The sequence below is a fragment of the Phoenix dactylifera genome, chromosome 3 (genome assembly GCF_051530095.1).
Source record: "Phoenix dactylifera cultivar Ajwa chromosome 3, Ajwa_hap1_PhDact_Kaust_v1.1, whole genome shotgun sequence".
NCBI classification, from domain to species: domain Eukaryota; kingdom Viridiplantae; phylum Streptophyta; class Magnoliopsida; order Arecales; family Arecaceae; genus Phoenix; species Phoenix dactylifera.
In genome coordinates, this window is record NC_143192.1 from 3,514,873 (window position 1) to 3,542,065 (window position 27,193).

General features: G+C 41.4%; 1 protein-coding gene, 2 long non-coding RNA genes and 3 pseudogenes across 5 annotated transcripts; 4 read left to right on the forward strand and 2 right to left on the reverse strand.

Moving 5' to 3' along the window:
- The first annotated feature begins 22 nt into the window (after window positions 1-22).
- LOC149767867 (L-type lectin-domain containing receptor kinase IV.2 pseudogene) lies at window positions 23-3,567 on the forward strand (annotated as a pseudogene). The gene has a single exon (XR_016399739.1). The product of XR_016399739.1 is annotated as an L-type lectin-domain containing receptor kinase IV.2 pseudogene (transcript).
- A 182-nt stretch (window positions 3,568-3,749) lies between these two features.
- Window positions 3,750-6,533, reverse strand: LOC148714198 (uncharacterized). Its single transcript, XR_016399740.1, has 2 exons — window positions 5,552-6,533; window positions 3,750-4,635 (listed from the first exon to the last, which is right to left on the reverse strand). It is a non-coding gene; the product is annotated as an uncharacterized LOC148714198 (long non-coding RNA).
- Window positions 6,534-8,478: 1,945 nt separating this feature from the next.
- On the forward strand, window positions 8,479-14,750 carry LOC120111990 (uncharacterized). The gene is made up of 2 exons (XM_089929416.1): window positions 8,479-12,194; window positions 14,596-14,750. The coding sequence occupies exon 1, from the start codon at window positions 10,533-10,535 to the stop codon at window positions 11,529-11,531; it is 999 nt and encodes a 332-aa protein (XP_089785542.1). The 5' UTR covers window positions 8,479-10,532; the 3' UTR covers window positions 11,532-12,194; window positions 14,596-14,750.
- LOC149767868 (uncharacterized) lies at window positions 11,829-12,960 on the reverse strand. The gene is made up of 2 exons (XR_016399742.1): window positions 12,336-12,960; window positions 11,829-12,248 (listed from the first exon to the last, which is right to left on the reverse strand). It is a non-coding gene; the product is annotated as an uncharacterized LOC149767868 (long non-coding RNA).
- Window positions 14,751-15,470: 720 nt separating the features above from the next.
- On the forward strand, window positions 15,471-18,188 carry LOC103705678 (L-type lectin-domain containing receptor kinase SIT2 pseudogene; annotated as a pseudogene). Its single transcript, XR_016399738.1, has 2 exons — window positions 15,471-15,930; window positions 16,073-18,188. The product of XR_016399738.1 is annotated as an L-type lectin-domain containing receptor kinase SIT2 pseudogene (transcript).
- A 345-nt stretch (window positions 18,189-18,533) lies between these two features.
- LOC103720117 (L-type lectin-domain containing receptor kinase IV.2 pseudogene) lies at window positions 18,534-22,098 on the forward strand (annotated as a pseudogene).
- Window positions 22,099-27,193: the final 5,095 nt, after the last annotated feature.

Genomic DNA, 27,193 nt, shown 5'->3' on the forward strand with positions numbered 1-27,193 from the left:
AATAAAATGTTTGGCTTCGTGTTATCGTGAATTGTATCCATTGGTAGCATGGCTGTGTTATGTTTCGAATTTGGGGCGTGACACAAACAGTTGGGCTAGTATTCAAGTCGGGCCACTCAAGTGGACTGGACCCTAACCAAGCTGCTGCAGCGTCTCGAAATGCCGGTGACAATTCTATTCCTCTCCTTTTCCTATATTCTATCTTTTTCCCCATCAGTCTGGCCATCTCCTGAAAGACGCCTCCGTGTATGAAATCTTGAGGAAGATATGCCAGTTCCTCTCCTTCCAAGTGCACCTACAAATTGCATTAATATCTCATTCCAAACTAGCTAAGTTTATTAGGAATATTCTCTTCTGCCTCCGGTTCATCCAAAGAGAGAGCATCGAGGACATTCACCCTTTGATCCCAATTTTACATTTATTAGCCCTCCAAATAGATCATAAGAAGGGGTGGCTAAGGAAAAGATGATTCATCACCATTTCCTTGGGGTAAATGCAGAGGGACAACCCTCTAGAAACCACCTAACCTTCTAATGCCGTCATTTCCCTTTCATTTGAATTTTGTTCTAAGATGAAGCCACATAAAGATCCTCATGCTTTGTGGAGTTGCATACTTCCACAAGGCATGGTAGAACGGACAAATATAGTCCCCTTGGCTTTAGAAATTTACAGGAGTTAATGAAGAAAATTGTTGAGCTCTCCGTCTTCCAACTTGGCCTGTCATGGATATCTCCCAGCTGAAATAGGTTTACAGTTTCCACGAAACTTTTCCACTCTTCATGAAAATATAAGGGCCATCTACTTCTAATTATTAACTATACACACTTACCTATAGAACAGGTAACAGACTCTACCGTTGAGGGTCTTGGATAGTCCAACTCATAGCACAAGATCTCCAATAAGCTGAATTGCCATAAAAACAGTGGCATGCTAAATATAACTTATGGCAACATCCATGTAAAAAAAATATAAGGATTGAATAAAGGTCTTATCCCCCTTATTTCCTTGATATGAGAAAATTATGTAGCTACAATCAACCTAAGTTTATATGATTTTTTTTGTTTTATTTTGAGACTCCTTGAGCCTGACTTTCCCAAAAGAAAAGGCCTTTTCTTCGAGGAAAATGAATATCATGTCATGTTTTTAATTCTAGTATCTTCTCTTATATTTCTTAAATTTTAAATTACTGGCTAACCACTAACCTCCACTTGAACGCATCCTAGCTCTCAGAAGCAACAACATAGAAAGACCCTTGAATAATTCTAGCATTTTCATCCACAAGGACTTGCGCAGCCCGTGAGCAAGCAAGTCTTGTCCACTGATGCAGCAATCTCAACATTAAATTGGATGTGGATGGATGAACTACCCAAGGGTTTCTACTTTTTATCCTCCACTGGAATAGTTCTAGCATTTTCATCCCCATTCTTCTCCAAATGGAGCGAAAACTATCCTTACTTTTGGTGATACGTCTGCTTACGGGAATCGCAGCAACCAAATATGATGAATTCACATACAATGGATTCCAAAGGAGTGAGTTGTACCTTGATGGCATAGCAGAGATCATACCCAAAGGCCTTCTGAGATTAACCAACACTACAAACAACCAGCAAGGACATGCATTCCACAAAGTGCCACTGCATTTGAAGAACACCACAGATGGTAATGTTTACTCTTTCTCTACTTGCTTTGTGTTTGCAATACTCACCGAATATCCAGATGTGGGTGGTGGTGGATTTGCACTTGTGCTCTCTCCAACCAGGGGGCTCCCTGGGGCTATGCCCAAACAATACTTTGGTCTTTTCAACTCTACCAATGAAGGCAATTCATCAAATCATGTCCTTGCTATTGAGCTAGACACCATCTCCAATCTGGAGTTTGGAGATATTGATAGCAACCATGTCGGAATTGATGTCAATGGATTGAGGTCGACAGACGCCGCGCCGGCATCATATTTTGTTGAGAAAATTGACAAGTTTAACAACCTCAGCCTTACAAGCGGGGAACTAATGCAGGTATGGGTAGATTATAGCAATCCAGAGAAGAAGCTAAATGTCACAATATCCCCCATCAGTGTGCCCAAACCAAGCCGTCCGTTGTTGTCTTCTTCCATTAATCTCTCCTCGGTAATATTAGATACCATGTATATTGGCTTCTCTTCTTCTACAGGCTCCATTCTAACATCCGCTTATGTTCTGGGTTGGAGCTTTAAGATGAATGGGCAGGCGGCTGCCCTCGACCTGTCCAGCCTTCCTTCACTTCCTTTGAAAAAGCATAGAAGAAAGCTAACGTCTCTGATAATTTGGCTGTCCTTAGGAGTAGTGGTGTTCATGACTATAACCGCCTGCAGTATTGCTTACATAATAAGAAGAAAGGCAAGATATGCTGAAGTTCTTGAAGAGTGGGAGCAAGAGAACAGAACTCATAGATTCTCATATAAAGAACTATTCAAGGCTACCAAAGGCTTTCCCGAGAAAAATCTTCTGGGAGTCGGCGGTTTTGGAAGAGTTTACAAAGGCAAGCTGCCCACCTCTAAAACCGAAATTGCAGTGAAGAGGATATCTCATGATTCTAAGCAAGGAATGAGGGAGTTTGTTGGGGAGATTGCGAGTAACAGTCAGCTCCGTCACCGCAATTTGGTCCGACTTCTTGGTTATAGCCGTAGGAAAAGGGAAGTCCTTTTGGTCTACGAGTTCATGCCTAATGGAAGTCTTGACAAGTTCCTCTATGACGCAAACAAGCCAACGACCCTTGGCTGGAGTCAGAGACTAAAAATTATCAGAGGTGTGGCTTCAGGTTTGCTCTACCTGCATGAAGAGTGGGAGCAGATTGTTCTACACAGAGATATAAAAGCAAGCAATGTCTTACTGGACAGTGAAATGAATGGAAAATTGGGAGACTTTGGACTATCAAGATTGTATGATCATGATAGCGATCCCCAAATCACTCGTGTGGTAGGAACTTTCGGTTATATAGCTCCAGAGCTCACTAAAACAGGCAGGGCAACTACAGGCACTGATGTCTTCGCCTTCGGGGTTTTCGTACTTGAGGTTATCTGTGGAAGGAGGCCAATAATGCAACAAGAATCACTGGACCTTCATTTGGTGGACTGGGTGTGGAGGAGTTGGAGGAATGGAGTAATTCTAGAGGTTCCAGATGCAAGACTGGGAGGTGATTACCATCTGGGGGAATTGGAAATGATCTTAAAGATGGGATTGCTTTGTTCACATCCTGTGCCTGCAGCAAGACCAACCATGCGCCAAGTGATGCAGTTCTTGGATGGTGATCTTTCACTGCCGCAAATACCCAAGGATGGGAAGGGCATCACTATTTCATCACCAGAGCATGCTGAAGAATTAGAATAATCATAATTTCATAAGTTTCACTTGTAAACTGTTCCATCCACTGAGAAAGAGCCCATCCTCTTTGAAGGTTGTTGATTTTCTTGAATTCAGGTAACTAGTGGAATTTGAATGTGAGTGCTATATTTTGTCATTTCCTCTCTTCTCACTTCACTGAGAGACCAAAAATAACATCCAATTAAGTGGTCATATCCATCCTTTATTCTCATTTAAAGATGAACACAAACTGCTATGAGCACCAAGTAATTCTGAGCAAATCATTCAGCTTCTTTAGCTTAGGTTAAACACTGTCTGTGACATTATGTTTATAAGAAAATGCTTGCACCGGTCCATATTTCGTGATTAAATAACAGTTAATGTTACTGAAGAAAAAAGTTGCCATGTCCTTCATATAAGAATGAGCTCTCAGATTCCAGATTAAACCAACATCTATTATTCTCTGCAAATAAAGGGCTATAATTCCAGGTCATGATACTCGTTGCTAAACTCAAACCTATTTGTAAATAATTGAAGATTCGCACGTTGCTAATGTGGATGCTATTATTTGGAAACAAGAATTCTTCCACGTTTCATCCTGCTGCGCAAGAATCTGGTTTTGGGTCTTCTCATTTAGCTAGTCAGCTTCTCTGATAATATTTTCATTCTCAGTGGATTCAGTGGGGCAAACGCGGCTCCAAATGGAGGTCACCTCCAGTGGCAATATTAGTGCCACCAATGACACCAGGGAAGTACGTAGAGGACTGCACCTATGTAATGAACAGCAAGGAAGCTTAGGGCTTCACCTTCTACTCCATTCCACTTCGAAAACTCTTCAAATGGTAGATCCACCTCATCAACTACTTATGTCTTTGCACTTATGCTGACTTTCTGGCATGAGCTACCAAGCAAATGCTTTTGCCCCTCCAAGAATTTCCCTGGATCAGCACCAAGCTAGCATCTAGGCCTCTTAACAAAACATGTCATGCCCTAAATCTAGTACATAATATGGCCATGCTATTGAGAGAGACCGCCCGCGATAACACGAAGCCAACAATCATAATCTATATACAAATCCACTTCAAATAAAATATAACAAAAAGAACCAAATCCGTTGTCCATTAAATAAAAATGTGAGTGCTGGTTAAGAGCGATTACATCCAAATATAAATACCAAAAACTCATAACCTCAAAATTCAAAAAATCATCAACTACAAATTCGTAGTTAATTAAAGAATTAAATTTCTGCTATAAAATTGCCAAACCTGGACCATCCTTCATTCCTAGTAATCCTATTCGTCTAGAAAGAGAAAAAGAAAATAAAGAGACGTGAGCTATACAGCTCAGTAAGTAAACCTTACACTAACTTACCGGATCAAACATAAACTTTTATATGCATCAATAAATCATTTAGAGAAGATAACTACCATTAGAAAATAGAATATTTTGTACTAACAGTATAATCATAAATCAACTATGCTCTTGCAAATTCATAAATTATGCAATTTATATAGATGTGGTTCCTAGTGCATTAATAAAATAATAGACCATGCTAACTTAATAAAGTCATAAATCATGTTTTATTTTGCCACATCATAATTCTTAATAATTCTCTCAGACTAAATGCTAAGGTCACGATTATACATGTGACAAAATCATAATCGACAAAATACTAACGACTATTACCTGTTGGCAAGATTATATGCCAACTGCTATTATCCGTTGGCAGGGTCATAACCAACTACTATTATCCGCTGATGGGATCATATGCCAATTGCTATTACTCACTGGCAGGGTCATATAAAACTAGTGTCGATCTATCCCATTTTTAGGAGCCATACATAACTATCTGAGAGCCATTTGTCATATTTCTTAAATCATATTGTCTAAGATCATATTTCATTGAATCATATTTTCTTCAATCGTAATTTCTGAAAACATGTGCTCTTAAATCATATATAAATAAATAGGTTAAAAAGAATTAAATTATATTCTTGAGTTCATATTCCATAAATCATTAGCAGTAAAAATAACAGTTATGGAATTACTATTTCATAATAAATCAGGAGTTTTATAATATCGTATGCCCGATTTTAAATTTTAAGAAAATATGATATCATCAATATTTAAAATTATTTTTGTATCTTCATATAAATCACAAAGATAGAAAATATGTGAAAATTTGATAACTAATAAGGAGTGTCAAGCTTACTTACATCTTCCGCCTTAGACCTTCAAACTTCATTATACGAACTTGCTAAACCTATTTACAAATTTAAAAATAAAATTAATTTCTATTCAATGGTTTGAATACAATTAAAACATAAAAAATACGAACAATTGGCTGGATGGTAGCACTTAGCAGCTCCGGGTGGGTCAGGTCTAAGTAACTCCATCAATGAATCATGAAACACGAACTCGATCAAAGTTAAAATCATTTGACAAAGTTCATCAATGGTAGGTTTCAGGGACAAGGCAAGTGTGATCGATCCAGTAGGCTGGACCGCACCAAGTCAGTTCAGAGCCGCTTTGCATGGTCAACCCTAGTCTATTGGATAGAAAGATGGGACCTTCACCGAGGTCTTCTAAAGAGATAAAGAGGGAGAAGAGAGAGAAAAAGAGAGACAAGAAGAGAGATGGGTCTTCTATTTCTTCTCTCTTTTTTTCTTCTTCCATGGCCAAATAGGGGAAGAAAGAGGATGGACCATGGCTGTGGTCGTGGTGGTCCGTCGAGGTGGCAGTAGGTGGCGGTGACAGGCAACAGAGAGCGGCTAGTGGCGGCAGTTGATCTATTGCAATTGTGAGGACCCGTGCGGGCATGTGTTTAGTCCCACATCGGTTATTTGCTCGATAGATTTTGGGTATTTATTGTAACAACCCAGGATCTCACCCAAAATGGCTAGCCGAAATGTACTATTTGGGTTTTTTGATTCTGTATAAATACCAAAGATCTACCCAGCGAATAACCGATGTGGGACTAAACACACGCCCGCACGGGTCCTCACATACTCCCCCCGTTCAAGCCCTGACGTCCTCGTCAGGCTAAGGGTTCAAATCCATTCAAATCTAATCACAAACACCACGATCGGCTCATGGTTAGCCCCAATGGATCCGTGCTGCAGTGTCCCCTAGTCCACATAGATTATGGGCCAGATCCGCTCTGATACCATTTGTAACAACCCAGGACCTCACCCAAAATGGCTAGCCGGAAGGTATTATTTGAGTTTCTTGATCCTGTATGAGTACCCAAGATCTATCCAGCAAATAACCGATGTGGGACTAAACACACGCCCGCACGGATCCTTACATACGCCCCCCATTCAAGCCCTGACGTCCTCATCATGTTAAGGGTTCAAATCCATTCAAATCTAATCACAAACACCACGATCAGTCCGTGGTCAACCCCAATGGATCCGTGCTGCAGTGTCCCCTAGTTCACATAAGTTATGGGCCGGGTCTGCTCTGATACCATTTGTAACAACCCAGGATCTCACCCAAAATGGCTAGCCGAAAGATACTATTTGGGTTCCTTGATTCTGTATAAATACCAAAGATCTACCCAGCGAATAACCGATGTGGGACTACGCCCGCACGGGTCCTCACACTTATACAAGATCAAGAAACCTAAATAATACTTTCCAACTAGCCATTTTAGGTGAGGTCCTGAGTTGTTACAAATGGTCTTAGAGCGGACCCAGCCTATAACCTATGTTGACTAGGGGATACTGCAGCACAGATCCATTAAGGCTGACCACGGGCCAATCGTAGTGTTTGTGATTAGATTTGAATGGATTTGAACCTTTAGCTTGACGAGGACGTCAAAGCTTGAATGGAAGGAGTATGTGAAGACCCGTGCAGGCGTGTATTTAGTCCCACATCGATTATTCGCTGGGTAGATCTTGGGTACTTATACATGATCAAGAAACCCAAATAATACCTTCCGGCTATCCATTTTGGGTGAGATCCTGAGCTGTTACTGCCTAGGTATTCATCCGTGGATTGCTGTTGCATATTCATGTAAATCCCGGCCCATCTGGAGACTTGGGAGGAATAGCGGTGGAGATCGGCAACTGTTGAGGCGGTTATAACCGCCTGACAGCCACGATCACCACCACTTCTCCCTCCCCGCCGAGCCTATAAGAACCCAAGGATTCTTCTCTCACTCCTTCTCATTCCCTTCTCCTTCTGTGCAAGGAATCGGATCGGGAGCGACGCCGTCGGAGTAGAAGGCTGAGGCACCGGGGGAAGCGATCAAGCTACCGGAAGAGCTGTTCGGCTCCTCCTCGAAGCAAGGTAAACCGTTAAACCCTTCTCCCCCTCATGATTTGTATCCTGTTTAGCTTAGATCTAATCTAGCCATGAGATAAAAACAGAGGTAGAAGGAAATAAAACAAAAGATAAATGGAAGAAGAGAAGGGAGGGGGAAGACTCAACTTGTGGTGTTCGGCCGCTGTGTCGGCGTTGGCACGATCGGCCACGGTTGTGACCACGGCTGTTGACAGCCGAAGACCCTCCTCCTCCCGATCATCTCCTTCACATTTTTAGTTCGACCGTAATCTAGCATTCCATGGATCCGGCCGTAATACATCCTTAAACCACTGTGGAGGCCCTTGCTCTTCCCTTTCATCTCGGTAGGTAACCTCAAGCTTCATTTCTTCCGCCGAGGAAGGAGGGGAAGAGGAGAGGTCAAGGATGAGAAGAAGAGAGAGAGTCCGATGATGGTGGCCCTAGATTAGGTAGCCGAAGACCTTGGAGAGGATAGATCGGGGTGATCCGAGGCCCTCCTTGCTCTCGACGGTGCTCGAGCTTCCATCTTCCCCCACCGGAGATGGAGGAAAGGAGCGGCCAGCCGGGCTGCAGCTGCTGCCGGCCAGACCACGGCCGCCGCAGGCGCCGCTGGTTGGCCGCAGCGCCGCCGGCTTCGGGCCGGCCTTCTCCCGAGCACTCCTGCGAACCTCCTTGCCTCATGGGAGGAGAGGAGAAGAGGAGGGGGGGAGATCGGGACGAGAAGAGGAAAGAAGGAGAAGAATGTTCGGGAAGGGGGGGAGAAAGAAGAAAAGAAAAAGAAAAAAAAAGGAAAAGAAAAGAAAAAGAAGAAAAGAAGGGAAATATATATATATATATAAAATAAAAAAAATAAAAAAAAAGTGCTATGGGCCGAATTGGGCTTGATTTCGGCGGTGGGCTTCAAATGAACAAGGCTTTAAAGGCCTGAGGCCAGACTAGGCCCTCGTCTGAGCCCAATATTCTTAAATCCAGAATTAACTGAGCCAGAAGCTGAATCAGACCTGAATCAGAGGTTGAATCAAGTCTGAACCAGAAGCTGACCCAGACCAGAACCAGAAATTAAATTGAGTCATGGGCCTGAATCAGAAATTGAATTAGGCTATGGACCCGAAAATGAAATTGAGCCCTATGGATGGGTTGTAAATGACTTTAAGATTATAAATGAATAAAGATTAAATGTGTAAGTAACATGTCTTAATCTTATTATGGATCATGTATCACGTTTTATATGGTGAAAAAGTATTATTTATAGAATTGGAATTGTGTATATGAATTGTGGAAAATATAAGTAACCCGGATACAATCTTATGTTTTATCAAATACTTGTGACTATTTGTTTTATGAAATTGTATATGATTATTTATATTTTCACAAAATTAGGATCCAACATGTGTTAGCAAATGATTGCATGATTTTGGATAAATAGCATCCATAATGATTATTATATTATTTACACATTATTATGATGAGGTAGAAAGATGCATGGAAAGAAAAATAAAGTTTTCAGCATGATCATGAATTTTATTCAGCATGATGCCATTACTCACTTTCCAATGTACCGATGAGAAAAGATTTATGAAAAGCATGATATGTTTTTAAGAACTCTCAGATCGCTATGTACGGCCCTCGCCAGCGGGTTATAGTAGCTTGGTTTAGACCCTGCCAACGGAGAACAATAGTTGGCAAAGATTATGGCCCTCGCCAGCGGGTTACAGTAGCTCGGCATACGGCCCTCGCCAGCGGGTTACAGTAGCTCGGCATACGGCCCTCGCCAGCGGGTTATAGTAGCTTGGTTTAGACCCTGCCAATGGGGAACAATAGTTGGCAAAGATTATGGCCCTCGCCAGCGGGTTACAATAGCTCGGCATACGGCCCTCGCCAGCGGGTTATAGTAGCTTGGCTTAGACCCTGCCAACGGGAAATAATAGTTTGTAAAGATTATGGCCCTGTCACGGGTAATAATAGTGACCATAGCTGCACTATCATCTGAGAGCACGAATTTCAAAGTATGAATAATGATAAGTACGGATTTCAAAGCATGAATAATGATGAGTACGGATTCAGAGCATGAATAATGATGAGCACGGATTTCAAAGCATGAATAATGATGAGCACGGATTTCAAAGCATGAATAATGATGAGCACGGATTTCAAAGCATGAATAATGATGAGCACGGATTTCAACTCATGGGATAATGACAAAAGTTTTATAATGCATAGCCATGTTTATAAAGTTGCATAAATGGACATGCATAGTTTATATGACTGGTTTGTTATATGAAATGCTTACTTTGTTACAACTGTTAGTTTCTTAAATTAATGCACTAGTATGAGAAAATATTATGATTGATCAGATAAGATTATGCATGGTTACTTACTGAGCTTTATAGCTCATACCCATTTATTTATGTTCTTACAAATGAATAGGAGATGCTAGGAACGAGGAGCGTGACATGCTTCAGGGTTATGGGAAAGACGAATGTTAAATGTTGATATTATTTTTAGAAGCTTTGTATGGATTTTAATACATGAACATTTAATGACTTTCATGAATATAGTTGTTTACAATTTGAAGTTTTAAAGTGGCTGCGTGTTATTGTATGCTTAACTTGGCAATAACACGGCCGTGTCATGAACCGAATTCGGGGCGTGACATTAAGTGGTATTAGAGCAATAAGTTTAACCATGATTTAAAAACTTTTAAAATTAATCATGGGAATGGATAGCTAAGTTAGCTTTCACATGATTGGAGTCACAGTAAGAACAATAATGACATTTTAAATATTAAATAAATAAAAATAATAGCAATAATAATAATAAGAGAAAATTTCTATATATATATTTAAATACATATATATATATAATGTGATGAAATGGATAATGATTAATACTATATTTTGATAGGTGACGATGAGTGATAGCGAGAATGAAGTTCTGGCTAACTATAAAAGAAAAGGAATGAAAGCATCAACCCAAGAAGCTACCAACATGCCAGCTAGGCCAGCCTCAAATGTTGTAGCTACTCAGGCAGATCTGGCTGGGGTATGCCAAGTGGTGGCACAGCTTCTTCAGCAGCAGCAGCAGACGCAGCTCTCCTTCCGACCTGTGTCGTCTACCGATACCTATTATGAGAAATTTCGGAGGCTGCACCCTCCAATGTTTGAGGGAGGTGCTGATTACTTGGCTACGGAGGCTTGGATTCGGGAGATAGAGGAGATGTATGATGCCCTACAATTTCCCGAGGAGGTCAAGGTCAAATTGGCGGTTCCTATGCTCAAAGGAAACGCTAAGTTCCGGTGGATAGCTATGAAGGCTGCTGTTCAAGGAAATGGTGAACAACTGACATGGGAGGAATTTAAAGATAAATTTTACAACCAATACTTTCCTCAGTCAGTGAGATTGGTGAAGCAGAACGAATTCTTGGCCCTGAAACAGACCGAGAATATGACAGTATTGGAATATGCCAGCAAGTTTAATGAATTGGGCAGGTTTTGTCCTCAGTTCATGGAGGAAGAGATAAGTAAAGCTAATAGGTTTGAACAAGGCCTGAGATATGGGATCAGGTCTAGGTTGGCTGTTCTGCTTTTCACTAGTTACCAGGATGTATTGGAAAGGGCTCTAAAATTAGAAGCCGAATTGAAGAGATCAGAAAAAGAAAGAAGTGACCAGAAGAGACCCAAGATGACAGAAAGTCTGAGTGACAGGCCACAGAACCTTGAAAGTAGTACAAATAAGAAGAAGAGGTTTGAGGTCTGTACCTACTGTGGCAAGACTCATGGGGGGCCTTGTTTTAAGAAGATGGGAGTCTGCTTCATTTGTGGTCAACATGGACATTTGGCACGGGACTGTCCAAATAAAAAGAAGAACGACTCGGAACCTACTGAATTGGGAGCTCAGCTTTTGCATTGATTTAGTAGAATGCTTGTGACCAAATAGTGACAAGTATCATTCTAGATAATTCCATGAAGGCTATGTGTCAATTGATTGTAAATCATCCGACCCCTTTGTATCTTTTGGGTTTCTAACTCTCTATAATGCTTGAACCAGTCTTTATGTGATGTCGTCTCCATTAAGAAAGCTATTCTCATGGATGTTATGTTTAAGAATCTTTTCACTTAAATGAGAAAGTTAGAGTCAATACAAATTGAGACTGAGCCTTAGACATGTTGGGCTCAATCAGAGTTGCGCAGCAGAAGTCTAGTAGAATATTAGATAAAAGACTAAATATCTTCAATTGTTTAAGAATTAAGGTATGTAAAATTTCGAGGACGAAATTTCTTTTAAGGGGGGAAGAATGTAAATCCCGGCCCATCTGGAGACTTGGGAGGAATAGCGGTGGAGATCGGCAACTGTTGAGGCGGTTATAACCGCCTGACAGCCACGATCACCACCACTTCTCCCTCCCCGCCGAGCCTATAAGAACCCAAGAATTCTTCTCTCACTCCTTCTCATTCCCTTCTCCTTCTGTGCAAGGAATCGGATCGGGAGCGACGCCGTCGGAGTAGGAGGCTGAGGCACCGGGGGAAGCGATCAAGCTACCGAAAGAGCTGCCCGGCTCCTCCTCGAAGCAAGGTAAACCCTTAAACCCTTCTCCCCCTCATAATTTGTATCCTGTTTAGCTTAGATCTAATCTAGCCATGAGATAAAAACAGAGGTAGAAGGAAATAAAACAAAAGAGAAATGGAAGAAGAGAAGGGAGGGGGAAGACTCAACTTGTGGTGTTCGGCCGCTGAGTCGGCGTTGGCACGATCGGCCACGGTTGTGACCACGGCTGTTGACAGCCGAAGACCCTCCTCCTCCCGATCATCTCCTTCACATTTTTAGTTCGACCGTAATCTAGCATTCCATGGATCCGGCCGTAATACATCCTTAAACCACTGTGGAGGCCCTTGCTCTTCCCTTTCATCTCGGTAGGTAACCTCAAGCTTCATTTCTTCCGCCGAGGAAGGAGGGGAAGAGGAGAGGTCAAGGATGAGAAGAAGAGAGAGAGTCCGATGATGGTGGCCCTAGATTAGGTAGCCGAAGACCTTGGAGAGGATAGATCGGGGTGATCCGAGGCCCTCCTTGCTCTCGACGGTGCTCGAGCTTCCATCTTCCCCCACCGGAGATGGAGGAAAGGAGCGGCCAGCCGGGCTGCGGCTGCTGCCGGCCAGACCACGGTTCGGGCCGGCCTTCTCCCGAGCACTCCTGCGAACCTCCTTGCCTCATGGCAGGAGAGGAGAAGAAGAGGGGAGGAGATCGGGACGAGAAGAGGAAAGAAGGAGAAGAATGTTCGGGAAGGGAGGAGAAAGAAGAAAAGAAAAAGAAAAAAAAAGGAAAAGAAAAGAAAAAGAAGAAAAGAAGGGAAATATATATATATATATATATATATATATATATATATATATATATATATAAAATAAAAAAATAAAAAAAAAGTGCTATGGGCCGAATTGGGCTTGATTTCGGCGGTGGGCTTCAAATGAATAAGGCTTTAAAGGCCTGAGGCCAGACTAGGCCCTCGTCTGAGCCCAATATTCTTAAACCCAAAATTAACTGAGCCAGAAGCTGAATCAGACCTGAATCAGAGGTTGAATCAAGTCTGAACCAGAAGCTGACCCAGACCAGAACCAGAAATTAAATTGAGTCATGGGCCTGAATCAGAAATTGAATTAGGCTATGGACCCGAAAATGAAATTGAGCCCTATGGATGGGTTGTAAATGACTTTAAGATTATAAATGAATAAAGATTAAATGTGTAAGTAACATGTCTTAATCTTATTATGGATCATGTATCACGTTTTATATGGTGAAAAAGTATTATTTATAGAATTGGAATTGTGTATATGAATTGTGGAAAATATAAGTAACCCGGATATAATCTTATGTTTTATCAAATACTTGTGACTATTTGATTATGAAATTGTATATGATTATTTATATTTTCACAAAATTAGGATCCAACATGTGTTAGCAAATGATTGCATGATTTTGGATAAATAGCATCCATAATGATTATTATATTATTTACACATTCTTATGATGAGGTAGAAAGATGCATGGAAAGAAAAATAAAGTTTTCAGCATGATCATGAATTTTATTCAGCATGATGCCATTATTCACTTTTCAATGTACCGATGAGAAAAGATTTATGAAAAGCATGATATGTTTTTAAGAACTCTCAGATTGCTATGTACGGCCCTCACCAGCGGGTTATAGTAGCTTGGTTTAGACCCTGCCAACGGGGAACAATAGTTGGCAAAGATTATGGCCCTCGCCAGCGGGTTACAGTAGCTCGGCATACGGCCCTCGCCAGCGGGTTACAGTAGCTCGGCATACGGCCCTCGCCAGCGGGTTATAGTAGCTTGGTTTAGACCCTGCCAACGGGGAACAATAGTTGGCAAAGATTATGGCCCTCGCCAGCGGGTTACAGTAGCTCGGCATACGGCCCTCGCCAGCGGGTTATAGTAGCTTGGCTTAGACCCTGCCAACGGGGAATAATAGTTGGTAAAGATTATGGCCCTGTCACGGGTAATAATAGTGACCATAGCTGCACTATCATCTGAGAGCACGAATTTCAAAGTATGAATAATGATAAGTACGGATTTCAAAGCATGAATAATGATGAGCACGGATTTCAGAGCATGAATAATGATGAGCACGGATTTCAGAGCATGAATAATGATGAGCACCTTCAAAGCATGAATAATGATGAGCACGGATTTCAAAGCATGAATAATGATGAGCACGGATTTCAACTCATGGGATAATGACAAAAGTTTTATGATGCATAGCCATGTTTATGAAGTTGCATAAATGGACATGCATAGTTTATATGACTTGTTTGTTATATGAAATGCTTACTTTGTTACAACTGTTAGTTTCTTAAATTAATGCACTAGTATGAGAAAATATTATGATTGATCAGATAAGATTATGCATGGTTACTTACTGAGCTTTATAGCTCATACCCATTTATTTATGTTCTTACAGATGAATAGGAGATGCTAGGAACGAGGAGCGTGACATGCTTCAGGGTTATGGGGAAAAGAAAATGACACATTAAATGTTGCTATTTTTAGATGCTTTGTAATCAATCTTTTATTGATGAAACATTTGATAACATTCAAGAAAGAAATTGTTCATAATTGATTTAAAGTTTTAAAGTGGCTGCGTGTTATTGCGGGCAAGGGTTCGCAATAGCACGGCCGTGTCATGATCCGAATTCGGGGCGTGACAATTCAGCTTGTGTTGCAACAGTTATTGCCATATTCTTAATCTACCCTATTGGTTAAGGAAATTTTTCTAATAGAACGCCTTGAGGAATATCTTTTACTTTCAATTTTATGATTGTATTCCAAATAGAATACAGTATCCTGATGCATCTATTTCACATGTTGGATGTAGTTGGTGATTTCTATGGCTCCCTATTCAGTGCTATGCATGCTTCCTTTGTAACCTCTAGTTTAATCAGAGAAACCACTGAAAATGAGTCTGCTAATGAAGGTTACCGATGCAGTCAAAAATATCTAGTTTGATAGGCTTAAGACGCTATAATCCTATATTTCTTGATTGATATCACCTCTTATTTCTATGACAAGATAAGGTAGAAGGTTCAATTTTTGCTGGAATCAGCCCCAAAAGGTGGGATGGGTATAGGATAGAAAAGGTCCAGATTAACCTCTCCGAGTCCCATGAAAAAGAACACTATAGTCTCAAGATTCCATACATGCACCCTCGATAATAAGAGATACATCAATGTCATTTTCGGTCACAGCTCAGAGCTATATCCTGAGTTCCCAATGGAGAACAGAATCTTATCGGCTCTCAATGTGTGGCGTTGTTGGAGTGTAACGGTTGTAATTCTGCAGACAAAACCCAAGCACCTAGAAAATTAATTGGCTTCTTATCATTACCTCATATAAAAAATAAATACTTTTTCCTTTTTTTCTTGTGATTTTTGTTTTTGCTTTGTTTTGCCTGCTGCGTACAAGAGAAGCAAATGTTCATGGACACACATCCTAGAAATATCCGTGAAACATAGTAGAGGTGACAGCTGCAAGGAAGAACGAGAGGAGAGAATTCAAAGCATGCCTAGGCTCTCTGCTTGTTCCCTCACCAAAAGGGAAGTTATGTAATCTTTAAATCAATGACCCACTTGTTGACATGCATGAACGGGGGGTCGGACATCATTAAGGATGACTAAATCAGGGGCAATGCTGTGCTGCACCATTGCTCCATTTTGCATCCAACATGGCAGGAGGGAATTGGTGCAAGTTACGATGCTTGGCTATAATATCAGCACCATGTCGGACGAGGAATTTAATGGTGAATGTGCCCTTTGCTCTACTTCCTGTTTCTCTCCTCGCTTTCCAAGCATTTATGATCCATAAAATAGTAGGCAAGGGAAACCAAAGGCACTTGTATGTTATTAATATCATAACCAGAAGAGAAATCTCTCATATTGCAGAAGGCGAGTAAAGTTAGACCCGAGCCATGTTTCCAAAGAACATGTTCTTCTTTCTCATCCTCACACTCGCTACAGCATCAGCAGAAGATGACGATTTTACATACAATGGATTCGGTCCTGCCAAACTGCGGCTAGATGGCATCGCAGAGATCACTCCCAATGGCCTCCTAATGCTCACTGACACTAGACAGCCAGCCAAGGGCCACGCCTTTCTCCCAACTCCCATCCGTTTTAAGAACTCGACAACTGGTAAAGCTCTCTCCTTCTCAACTTCTTTCATCTTTGCAATGATCCCTAAGTACCAAGACCTGTTTGGCCATGGAATAGCCTTCGTTCTTGCACAATCGGTAGATCTGTCTTATGCCTTACCTAATCAATTCCTGGGACTTTTCAATTCAAGCAATTCATATTCTTCAAACCAAATTGTGGCCGTCGAGTTCGATTCAAACATGAACCCTGAATTTGACGATATTGACAATAATCATGTCGGAATTGATGTTAACAGTCCAAAGTCTATTAGCTCCTCGCATGCAGCTTATTACACAAATGATGACGGAGGTGGGTTCAAGAACCTGAGCCTTGTGAGTGGCAAACCAATACAGGCCTGGATAGAATACAATCACTTGGAAGGACTGCTTAATGTAACGTTAGCACCTATTGATGTAGCCAAACCAGGTGTTCCATGCTTGTCTTCAAATGTAACTCTCTCTTCCTTGATCTCAGACTATATGTATGTCGGATTTTCTTCTTCGGTAGGACCATTTATAACATCTCATTACATTCTGGGCTGGAGCTTTAAGTTGAATGGAAGGGCTCAAGCACTCGATCTCTCACGTCTTCCACCCCTCCCCCGCACAGGGTCTAAATCGAGCTTAGAGTCTTGGAAGATTGGGTTGCCGATAATCTTGGCAATACTCTTGTTGTTAATAATCGTAATTGGCATAATCCTTCTTGTGAATAGTAGGATTAAATTCCGAGAGGTGTTTGAAGATTGGGAGGTAGAATATGGACCCCAGAGGTTCTGCTTCAAGGACCTATTCTTGGCCACCAATGGCTTCAGAGACCAACATCTCTTGGGAGCTGGAGGTTTTGGTAAGGTCTACAGAGGTGTGCTGCCGAACACTGGCATCCAAGTTGCAGTCAAGCAGGTCTCGCATGAATCAAGACAAGGTATGAGAGAGTTCATCGCAGAGATTGTTAGCATCGGCCGCTTGCGTCACCGGAACTTGGTACAGCTCCTTGGTTATTGCAGGAGAAAAAGGGAGCTCTTGTTGGTCTATGAATTCATGCCCAATTCTAGTTTGGACAAGCACCTATTTAACCAACCTAAGTCGATGCTTAGCTGGGGACAAAGATTCCAAATAATCAAAGGTGTAGCTTCCGCGCTTTATTATTTGCACGAAGGATGGGAGAAGGTGGTTGTTCACAGAGATATCAAGGCCAGCAACATCCTGCTAGATGATCAGATGAATGGAAGACTAGGTGATTTTGGCCTGGCAAGACTCTATGATCACGGAAACGATCCCCAGACTACACATGTAGTTGGAACTTTGGGTTACCTTGCGCCGGAGCTCGCCAAGACTGGCAAGGCAACTACAAGCACAGATGTGTTTGCCTTTGGTGGATTTTTGCTTGAGATGGCTTGTGGAAGAAGGCCAATAGAGACAAGAGCATCAGAACAAGAGATAGTGTTGGTAGATAAAGTTCTGGAGTGCTGGAAGGCAGGGACTATTTTGGAGGCAAGGGATCTTAACTTGGAGAATGAATATATTGCTGAAGAGATGGAGATGGTGCTAAAGCTTGGCCTCCTTTGCTCACACCCTAACTTCAGTTCTAGGCCTCCTATGCGGCTGGTGATCCGAATACTGGAACGTGAGGCTCCCCTTCCTGAGATGTCTGAAGATGGTTGGAATGCCGAGATTTCAGGTTTGGGGAAGGAAGGCTTTGTTGATATTGGCATGTCAGATAGTTCACTCTTAACCATGTCTGCCTGCTCAGCATCAGCAATGGAATCTACACTCTTGACAGGCCGTTGATAGTGGTAAATGTTTGTAAAAGTAATGCTTAAATTATATCTTGCTTCATGCTCTGAATGGTACAAATGCATTTTATTGCAGTGTAGTTGTTGCCGCAATTCAAGATTAAAATAGCAGCAACTAAATGTGATGCAGTTTGCTGAAAAAAAGAAATCCAGTAGATAAACAAAAAATGGAACGTGTATGTTAGAAAAGAATTTTCTCTAGTGTGGTGTAAAGAAGCATGCCTTGCAGAGGTCAACTTGAGGTTCTCTGCAACTGTAGCTAGATATATGAGATGATTCAAATATAGATACTTATTTACATTCCACTAACTTGCTCCAATGCATTCCCCTAATCTTTATTTAAAAGAGCATGAAGTGGACACTTGGGACAGAAATGTGCAAATTGGAAAACGAGCATCTCGAACTCCTAGTTTAACAGGATTAGTCTCACTGTCTCAGACCCATTATTTCTGGTGAAAGATATGAGCTTCTCCTTCTCTCTTTTTGTTACTTTTTGTTTCCGGTGTTGTTGAGGGAAGAGGAGGGCTCGAAGTCCGCCTAATTTATTTCTCACAGGTAACAGACTCTATCACTGAAGGTATTGGACGGTCCAACTCTTACCACAAGATCTCCAATAGCCTCAATTGCCTTAAACACAGTGGTATGCTAAATATAACTTATGGGAACATCCATGTAAACAAAATATAAGGATTGAATGAAGGTCTTAGCGCCCTCATTTCCATGATATATGGAGTAAATGAATGTACAATTGCCCATTCTGTCAAAGTGTTTTAAAGTGATTACTGCGGTGGGTTAAAAGAGATTGATATGTCAAAACTTGCATTTTTAATTATTACCGGGCATATGATATCTTAGGTAACAATCCTTATGATATAGAGACAATTCCATGGACACAAAAATGAACAGAAATCTTTGAAAGATATTCCGATTAAAGACCTGATATAAGTTAAAAACTTCTTATAGGCTGGAGGTGCTAACTGGCAGAACTTGAAAAGACTCGTCACATTGATACAAGAGACCTAGGTTTGATGCCAACATCACTCCAATATTGACCCAGGCTTCTGTCCATCTTAGTTCAGAAAAGAAAATTAAAAGTAGAGTTCTTATAGGGCAGAGAAGTTAGCAAGTGATACAACATCAGACTTGGATTTAAAATTGTTTAGCTGCAATCAACCTAAGTTAATATGATTTTCTTTTTTTCTTTTGAGACTCCTTGAGCATAACTCTTCCCCAAAAAATGGCATCCTAGCTTTCAGAAACAACACAAAAAGACCCAGAAATAGTTTTAGCATTGTCATCTGCAAGGACTTGCGTAGTCCTTGTGCAAGCAAGTCATATCTGCAGATGCAGTAATCTCGACAATCTTTCAACATTAAATAGGATGTGGATGGATGAACTGCACAAGGACTTCTCCTCAATGTGATGTCTACCTCTCATAATTAATTAGTTGGTTCTTTCCTTTGTTGAACGCAAAGGTCGAATAGGTCCATCGTTGCACATCATAATGTGTGGCAAATAACCACTGAATTGCTCAAAAACAAGACTTGTCTACTGACGCAGTAATCTGGACAATCTTTCAACGTGAAATGGGATGTGGATGGATGAACTACCCAAGGACTACTACTCTTCAATGAGATGTCTACCTCCCAAAATTAATTAGCTGACTTTCTGTTGTTTGCCGGACGCCAAGTTTGAATAGTTCAATGGTTGCACATCATGATGTGAGGCAAATAACCACTGAATTGCTCCAAAACAAAGTCCGTCATTCTTCTCCAAATGGACCGAAAATTATCCTTACTTTTGGTGATATGTGTGCTTACAGGAATCACAGCAACCAAATATGATGAATTCACATACAACGGATTCAAAAGGAGTGAGTTATACCTCGATGGCGTAGCAGAGATCACACCCAATGGCCTTCTGAGATTAACCAACACTACAAGGAGACAGCAAGGACATGCATTCCACAAAGTACCACTGCATTTGAGGAACACTTCGGACGGTAATGTTTACTCTTTCTCTACCTGCTTTGTTTTCGCGATACTCCCCGAATATCCAGATGTGGGTGGCAACGGACTTGCACTTGTGCTCTCTCCAACCAGGGGGCTCCCTGGGGCTCTGTCCAACCAATACCTTGGTCTCTTCAACTCTACCAATAATGGCAATTCATCAAATCATGTCCTTGCTATTGAGCTAGACGCCATCTTCAATATGGAGTTTGGTGATATTGACAACAACCATCTCGGAATTGATGTCAACGGATTAAGGTCCATGAACGCCGCACCAGCATCATATTTCATTGAGAAAATTGGCAAGTCTAAGAATCTCAGCCTTACAAGCGGGAAACCAATGCAGGTATGGGTAGATTATAGCAATCCAGAGAAGAAGCTAAATGTAACAATATCTCCCATCAGTGTGCCCAAACCAAGTCATCCATTGTTGTCATCTTCCATTAATCTATCCTCGGTAATATTAGATACCATGTATATTGGCTTCTCTGGTTCTACAGGCTCCATTCTAACATCCCATTATGTTCTGGGTTGGAGCTTTAAGATGAATGGGCAAGCGGATGCCCTCAACCTGTCCAGCCTTCCTTCACTTATAAAAAGCATAGAAGAAACCTAACATCCCTGATAATATGGCTGTCCTTAGGAGTAGTGGTGTTCATAACTATAACCGCCTGCGGTATTGCTTACATAATAAGAAGAAAGGCAAGATATGCTGAAGTTCTTGAAGAGTGGGAGCTTGAAAACAGAACTCATAGATTCTCATATAAAGAACTATTCAAGGCTACCAAAGGCTTTCCCGAGAAAAATCTTCTGGGAGTTGGCGGTTTTGGAAGAGTTTACAAAGGCAAGCTGCCCACCTCTAAAACTGAAATCGCAGTAAAGAGCATTTCTCATGATTCTAAGCAAGGAATGAGGGAGTTTGTTGGGGAGATTGCGAGTAACAGTCAGCTCCGTCACCGCAATTTGGTCCAACTTCTTGGCTATAGCCGTAGGAAAGGGGAAGTCTTTTTGGTCTATGAGTTCATGCCCAATGGAAGTCTTGACAAGTTCCTCTATGATGCAAACAAGCCAACGACACTTAGCTGGAGTCAGAGACTAAAAATTATCAGAGGGGTGGCTTCAGGTTTGCTCTACCTGCATGAAGAGTGGGAGCAGATTGTCGTACACAGAGATATAAAAGCAAGCAATGTCTTGCTGGACAGTGAAATGAATGGAAAGTTGGGAGACTTTGGACTATCAAGATTGTATGATCATGATAGCGATCCCCAAATCACTCATGTGGTAGGAACTTTCGGTTATATAGCTCCAGAGCTCACTAAAACAGGCAGGGCAACTACGAGCACTGATGTCTTCGCCTTCGGAGTTTTCGTACTTGAGGTTGTCTGTGGAAGGAGGCCAATAATGCAACAAGAATCACTGGACCTTCATTTGGTGGACTGGGTGTGGAGGAGTTGGAGGAATGGAGTAATTCTAGAGGTTACAGATGCAAGACTGGGAGGTGATTATCATCTGGGGGAAGTGGAAATGATTTTAAAGATGGGATTGCTTTGTTCACATCCTATACCTGCAGCAAGACCAACCATGCGCCAAGTGATGCAGTTCTTGGATGGTGATCTTTCGCTACCGCAGATACCCAAGGATGGGCGGGGCATCACTATTTCATCACCAGAGCATGCTGAAGAATTAGAAGAATCATAATATCATAAGTGTCAGTTGTTACTTGCAAAGTGTTCCATCCACTGGCAAAGAGCCAATCCTCTTTGAAGGTTGTTGATTTTGTGGAATTTAGGTAACTAGTGGAATTTGAATGTAAGTCTTACATTTTGTCATTTCCTCTCTTTTCACTTCACTCGGAGACCTAAAATAACATCCAATTAAGTGGTCATATTCATCCTTTATGCTCATTTCAAAATGAACACAAACTGCTATATATGAACACCATGTAATTCTGAGCAAGTCATTCAGCTTCTTTGGCTTAGGTGAAACACTGTGACATTATGTTCTTGTTCCAGTCCATACTTCGTTGAAAAATACCAGTTAATGTTACTGAAGAAAAATGTTTCCATGGTACTGCTGTATTCCATCATGTAAGAATGAGCTCTCTGATTCCGAATTAAACCAACATCTATCATTCTCTGCAAACAAAAGGCTATAAAATTCAGGTCATGATACTCAATGTTACACTCAAACCTATACACAAATAACTGAATGTTTGCAGGTTGCGAACGTGGATGCTATTATTCAGAAATAATCTTCTCATGAAGCTAGTCAGCTTCTCTGATAATATTTTCATTCTCAGTGGATTCAGTGGAGCAAACATGGGTCTAAATGGAGGTCACCTCCAGTGGCATATCAATGTCACCAAGGACACCAGGGAAGCAGAGGACTGCACCCATGCTATGAACAGCAAGGAAGCAAAGGGTTTCACCTTCTATTCCATCGCACTTTGAAAATTCTTCAAATGGTAAATCCACCTCATCAACTACTTCTGTCATTGCACTCATGCAGTCCTCCTCCCCCCAAGAATTTCCCTAGAGCCATACCAGGCTAGCATCTAGTCCTTTCAAACATGACAGACAATGGAAATCTACAGATCGTATTGTAGACACTGAGCTTGACATGGTCAAACACCACAGAGTTCAAAGACATCAATGATAACCATATCGAGATTGAAACTAACAGCTTGAGCACTTCTTCTTGTTTCTTTTTGTTTGTGTTTTTCTTTCTGTTTTTGTTTTTTCATTTCTTTTTGCCGAGTGTGGACTGGAAGTGGAAACTATTCAGGATCTGTTAACAAATCCTCAGTTGCTTATTTTGATAGTACAATTGGTGCAATTTTAAGAGCCAAAAGTTGATTAGTGGAGACTCAATTAGGTTTTCGTACATACGTCGGAACAAGTGTGCACCTTGATTTTGTTATAGCTCTACCAGCATGCCGCACCTAAATGTGCCTTCAAATGTTAATCTGTCATCAATTATTTTAATAGCATTGATTCTCCACACCAACTGGGCAGCTATAGGGTCTCATTACATTCTAAAATAGAGCATCTGCTCAAATGGCATTTCAGCAGTTAATTAAGGATAATACATGGAATCTTTTGAAACAAAAGCTATATGAAGATAATTTAGACTTTTCGACTAAACCACATGTATCTTACGCTGATACTGAAGGAAGAGGAAACAATCATTCTAATGACTTCAGATCGATCAGTTTGATCACAGTGTTATAAAGAGAGTATCAAAGATTTTGGCAAAAAGATTGGCTCCTTTTCTTCTTGGTTTCCTAAGTCACAGTCAGGATTCAAAAAAAGAAGGCAAATCCAAGACTGCATCCTCAAAAGCATGAGATCATCCATCAAAACAGTTTACTCAGACAGCAAGGAATTCTATTAAAGATTGAATTTGAAAAAGCCTCTGACAGATGGAATGGGACTGTGCTTTCTAAGTGCTGATCGATAGAGGGTTTCCTCTCTTATGGGTTCGATGAATCAAGAATGTGATATTCTTCTTGCAATCTTAGTTTTCTGGTAAATGGACAGGCAGTAAGCTAGATTCTCTGCCGCATTTGGGTGGCCTCCTCTCTCCTTTCCTTTTCATCATTGCAACATATTGCCTAGCCAGAATATTTCATAAAGGTCAGAGTGAAGGTGTATTGGAGGGACTCGGTAATTGTGGAGATGACACGAGTAAGATTATCCTGCAATATGCAGACAATATGCAGATGACACTATAATGTTTGTGAAGGCTTTGAAGGATCAGATTTTTCTAACTAAACTAATAGTTTACAGCTTCAAACTGGATTGCCTCCTTCGCAGCACATCACTCTGGGGCCTTCTTATGGGACGGCACTGATCTCATTCCGTAGGGCATAGCTCATGTTTTGCATTCTGATTGTTCGTGGCGTACTCACATTCAAGTATAGTAAGATGTCGGTGCACCAAAAAAAAAAAAGATCCTCAAGCCCAGCACATTGGTGGAGTGTGACTGTAATACCCCAGAAAAGGAAAAAAAAAAATAGAGGGGTGGACGGGCCGGCCCGAAAAGACCGGGCCCATCCACCATATACGATCGTGCCCTAGGCACGATTGTGGGAGAAGAAACACACAATAAAGGGGAGAGGGGGCGGCGGCGGCGTGAGGTCGATCGCCGAAGGAGACCCAGCGCCGACGCCGGGATCCGGCCGGCCGCGGAGGAAGACCACTTCCCTTTGTCGAAGATTCCGACGGGTGAAGAAGCTTGCATCCGAGGGAGTTGCTCACGGGTTCTTCCACCCATCTCGCCGGAAAGGTCGCCGGAGCCCGTCGGGCTGAGGTAAGCATAGCTCGTCCCTTGTACTTCCTCTGCTAGGGGTAGGGCGGTGTTGGATGGGGATTTTGGCCGACGGATCGTCGGGGAAGAGTCCGAAACAGGGTACCCCTGTTTCGGCTCCTCTCCTCCGGATCCTGCCACCGCCGGCCGCCGGGATTGGCTGAGATCCATGGCATATGAGGGTTGTATCGGGACTGTGGGTTGGTCGAGAGGGATTTCTAGGGTTTTAGAAGGGATGGGAAGAGGTGGACCGAGATCACCTTCCTCGTGATCCCATCTCCTTTCCTTTCCCTCGTTGGTTGGCCGCCGGCCGACCACCGTCTCCGATGGTGCCACAGTTGAGGGCCGTCACAGGCCGTTCGTCGTCGCCAAGGATGGGCACCCTGGTGGCTGTGCCATCCTAATTCGAGAAGAGAGGGAGATGGATCGGCTTCCCTCATTTTGAGGAGGAAGAGTTTTCTCTCTCCTCTCTTCTCTCTCCTAGGTTCTCTCTACTTGGATTATTTCTCTCACCATTTTCTCTCTCTAGATTGGAGTTTTCTCTCTCTAGTTTGATACGAGGAGACCATTGTTTGTAAGGATTGCTGGATAGTCGTAGGTCAATGGAGGGTTTTGGGTTGTCAGATACTCCGGATAATTTTTTAATATTGTCTTGGTTCTGTAGGAGAACAATCTGTTGGACGGAAGGACGTTGAGCAGGGTTCTGCATATCTGGATTTATAGATCGCCGTGAGGACGGGTGATTAGTATGTCTGAGTTAACAAAGGTAAGAATTCTTGTACGCCAATCCTACATGATATACATATTTCTGCACTATATATGTTTGATATGCTATGATCCAGACAAAACAAAATAGTTTTATATTTAATTATATTTTGATCGTGTTGGCTTGTGATTGGTATTATGATGGATGCATGTATGTGTATAACCTATATCTGCATAATTGAATTTATGGATGTGGTGGTATGGACTAACCATGTTATATTGATTGCCCTGTCACGGGCTGGAAATGTGACCATGGTTAGTCTAGGTTGGAAATAAATTAGATAGGGAATGGATGTGTGTTTGTGAATTGATTGAATGAACAGGGACTTTGGGCTTATCTCGTTATTATTGATTGCCCCATCACAGGCTGGAAATGTGATATTATCGATTGCCCCGTCATAGGCTGGAAATGTGATACTATCGATTGCCCCGTCACAGGCTGGAAATGTGACACTATCGATTGCCCCATCACAGGCCGAAAATGTGATACTATCGATTGCTCCGTCACGGGCCGGAAACGTGACCGGGATGTAGCCCAAAGTCGGAAAGATAATTGATCCGGATCAAGTTAACATGGAATGGAAAGAAAAAGCATTGAAAAATAGTTATAGTGATTTATAAGCTATTATCTACTATATCATTCTTATGTGGCTGGACTTTCATTGACGTTTGATGTATAATTATGGACTTTCATTGATGCTTGATGTACATAATTATATTGATTATTTGAGTCTTTTGGAAACTGTTTATGATTTCATAAAATGTGCATCGATTTGTCGTGGTTTCAAACTCATATTATTATTGTGTTGGTATGGATGTGTAGGGATTCTTACTGGGCTGTAAAGCTCATCCCCTTCTTCTTCTTTTTCCTTACCAGAGTTGCAGGATGCATAGATTTGGATGGGATGGGTGCAGAGTGCAAGTACCAGAGTCATTAGTTAGTTAGTTTGTTTATCCTTCTTTGATGTTGATGAACATTTGAAGATCTTGTAATTGAACTAATTTGTTTATTTGGACATGTCGGATTTGTCTATTTGAATTATCAATTTCTTGTGGATTTATTGGAATTTTTGTTAATCATAGGCCTTGCATGATCTTTAGGGCACTGCTCTAGGGCTCATGCGGCCGGTCGCGTACCGAACCCGGGTGCTGGGTTCGGGGCATGACAGAGTGGTATCAGAGCTTAAGGTTTAGGTATCCTAGGGTTCAAGTTCGGATGAGTGTGAGTGGAGAATTATGATAGAAAAACTATCAAAGCCTTGATTTAAGATCACTTAGGATTGTGGCAGGAATGATATTAGAGCTTAAGACCACGAGGGACTGTGGCTTAAGTGGCATTAGAGTTTGAGGTTTAAGATCATTGGGGATAGTGACAAAATTGGAATCCGAGCATATGTTTAAGATCACTAGGGATTGTGATAGAAATATATCATAGCTTAAGGTTATGATCACTTGGGACATGACAATTAAATTCAGTGCTTAAGGTGTAAGATTACTGGGTATTGTGATAAAATGTATGCATCGGGTTTGATTTTCGATGAGTGTAGAAAGAAAGTATAAATTGTCTTTGATCATGATAAGAGAGGTTTGACCTAAGATTAGTGTAGGAAGGTCAACATTGGTATATCGGTTATACCATGTTCAGATATTATTTAAATGACCTAGAAGTTCAGACTTGATATGGGTTTTGATGTGATCGTACTTTTGATTTTGCTGCTAATTATTAGAGTGGGGTTTGTACATAGATCTTCCATAGTATTGGAGTGAGCTAAGAAGATTTCGTAATATTGAAAGGAATGTTCTTCGAAGTTGAATATGTATGTGGATTATATCTGGTATTGGCATATTGAATATTACAAATAGGTCTATTTCCTATTAATGTATTTGATTATTTTGAGGCCATAGAATATGCATATTGATGGGGAATTCTAATTATTTGAATTCTCACATTTGGATTGGGCTACTGGATTTTACTTGTAATTGTAGAAGACTATTTGA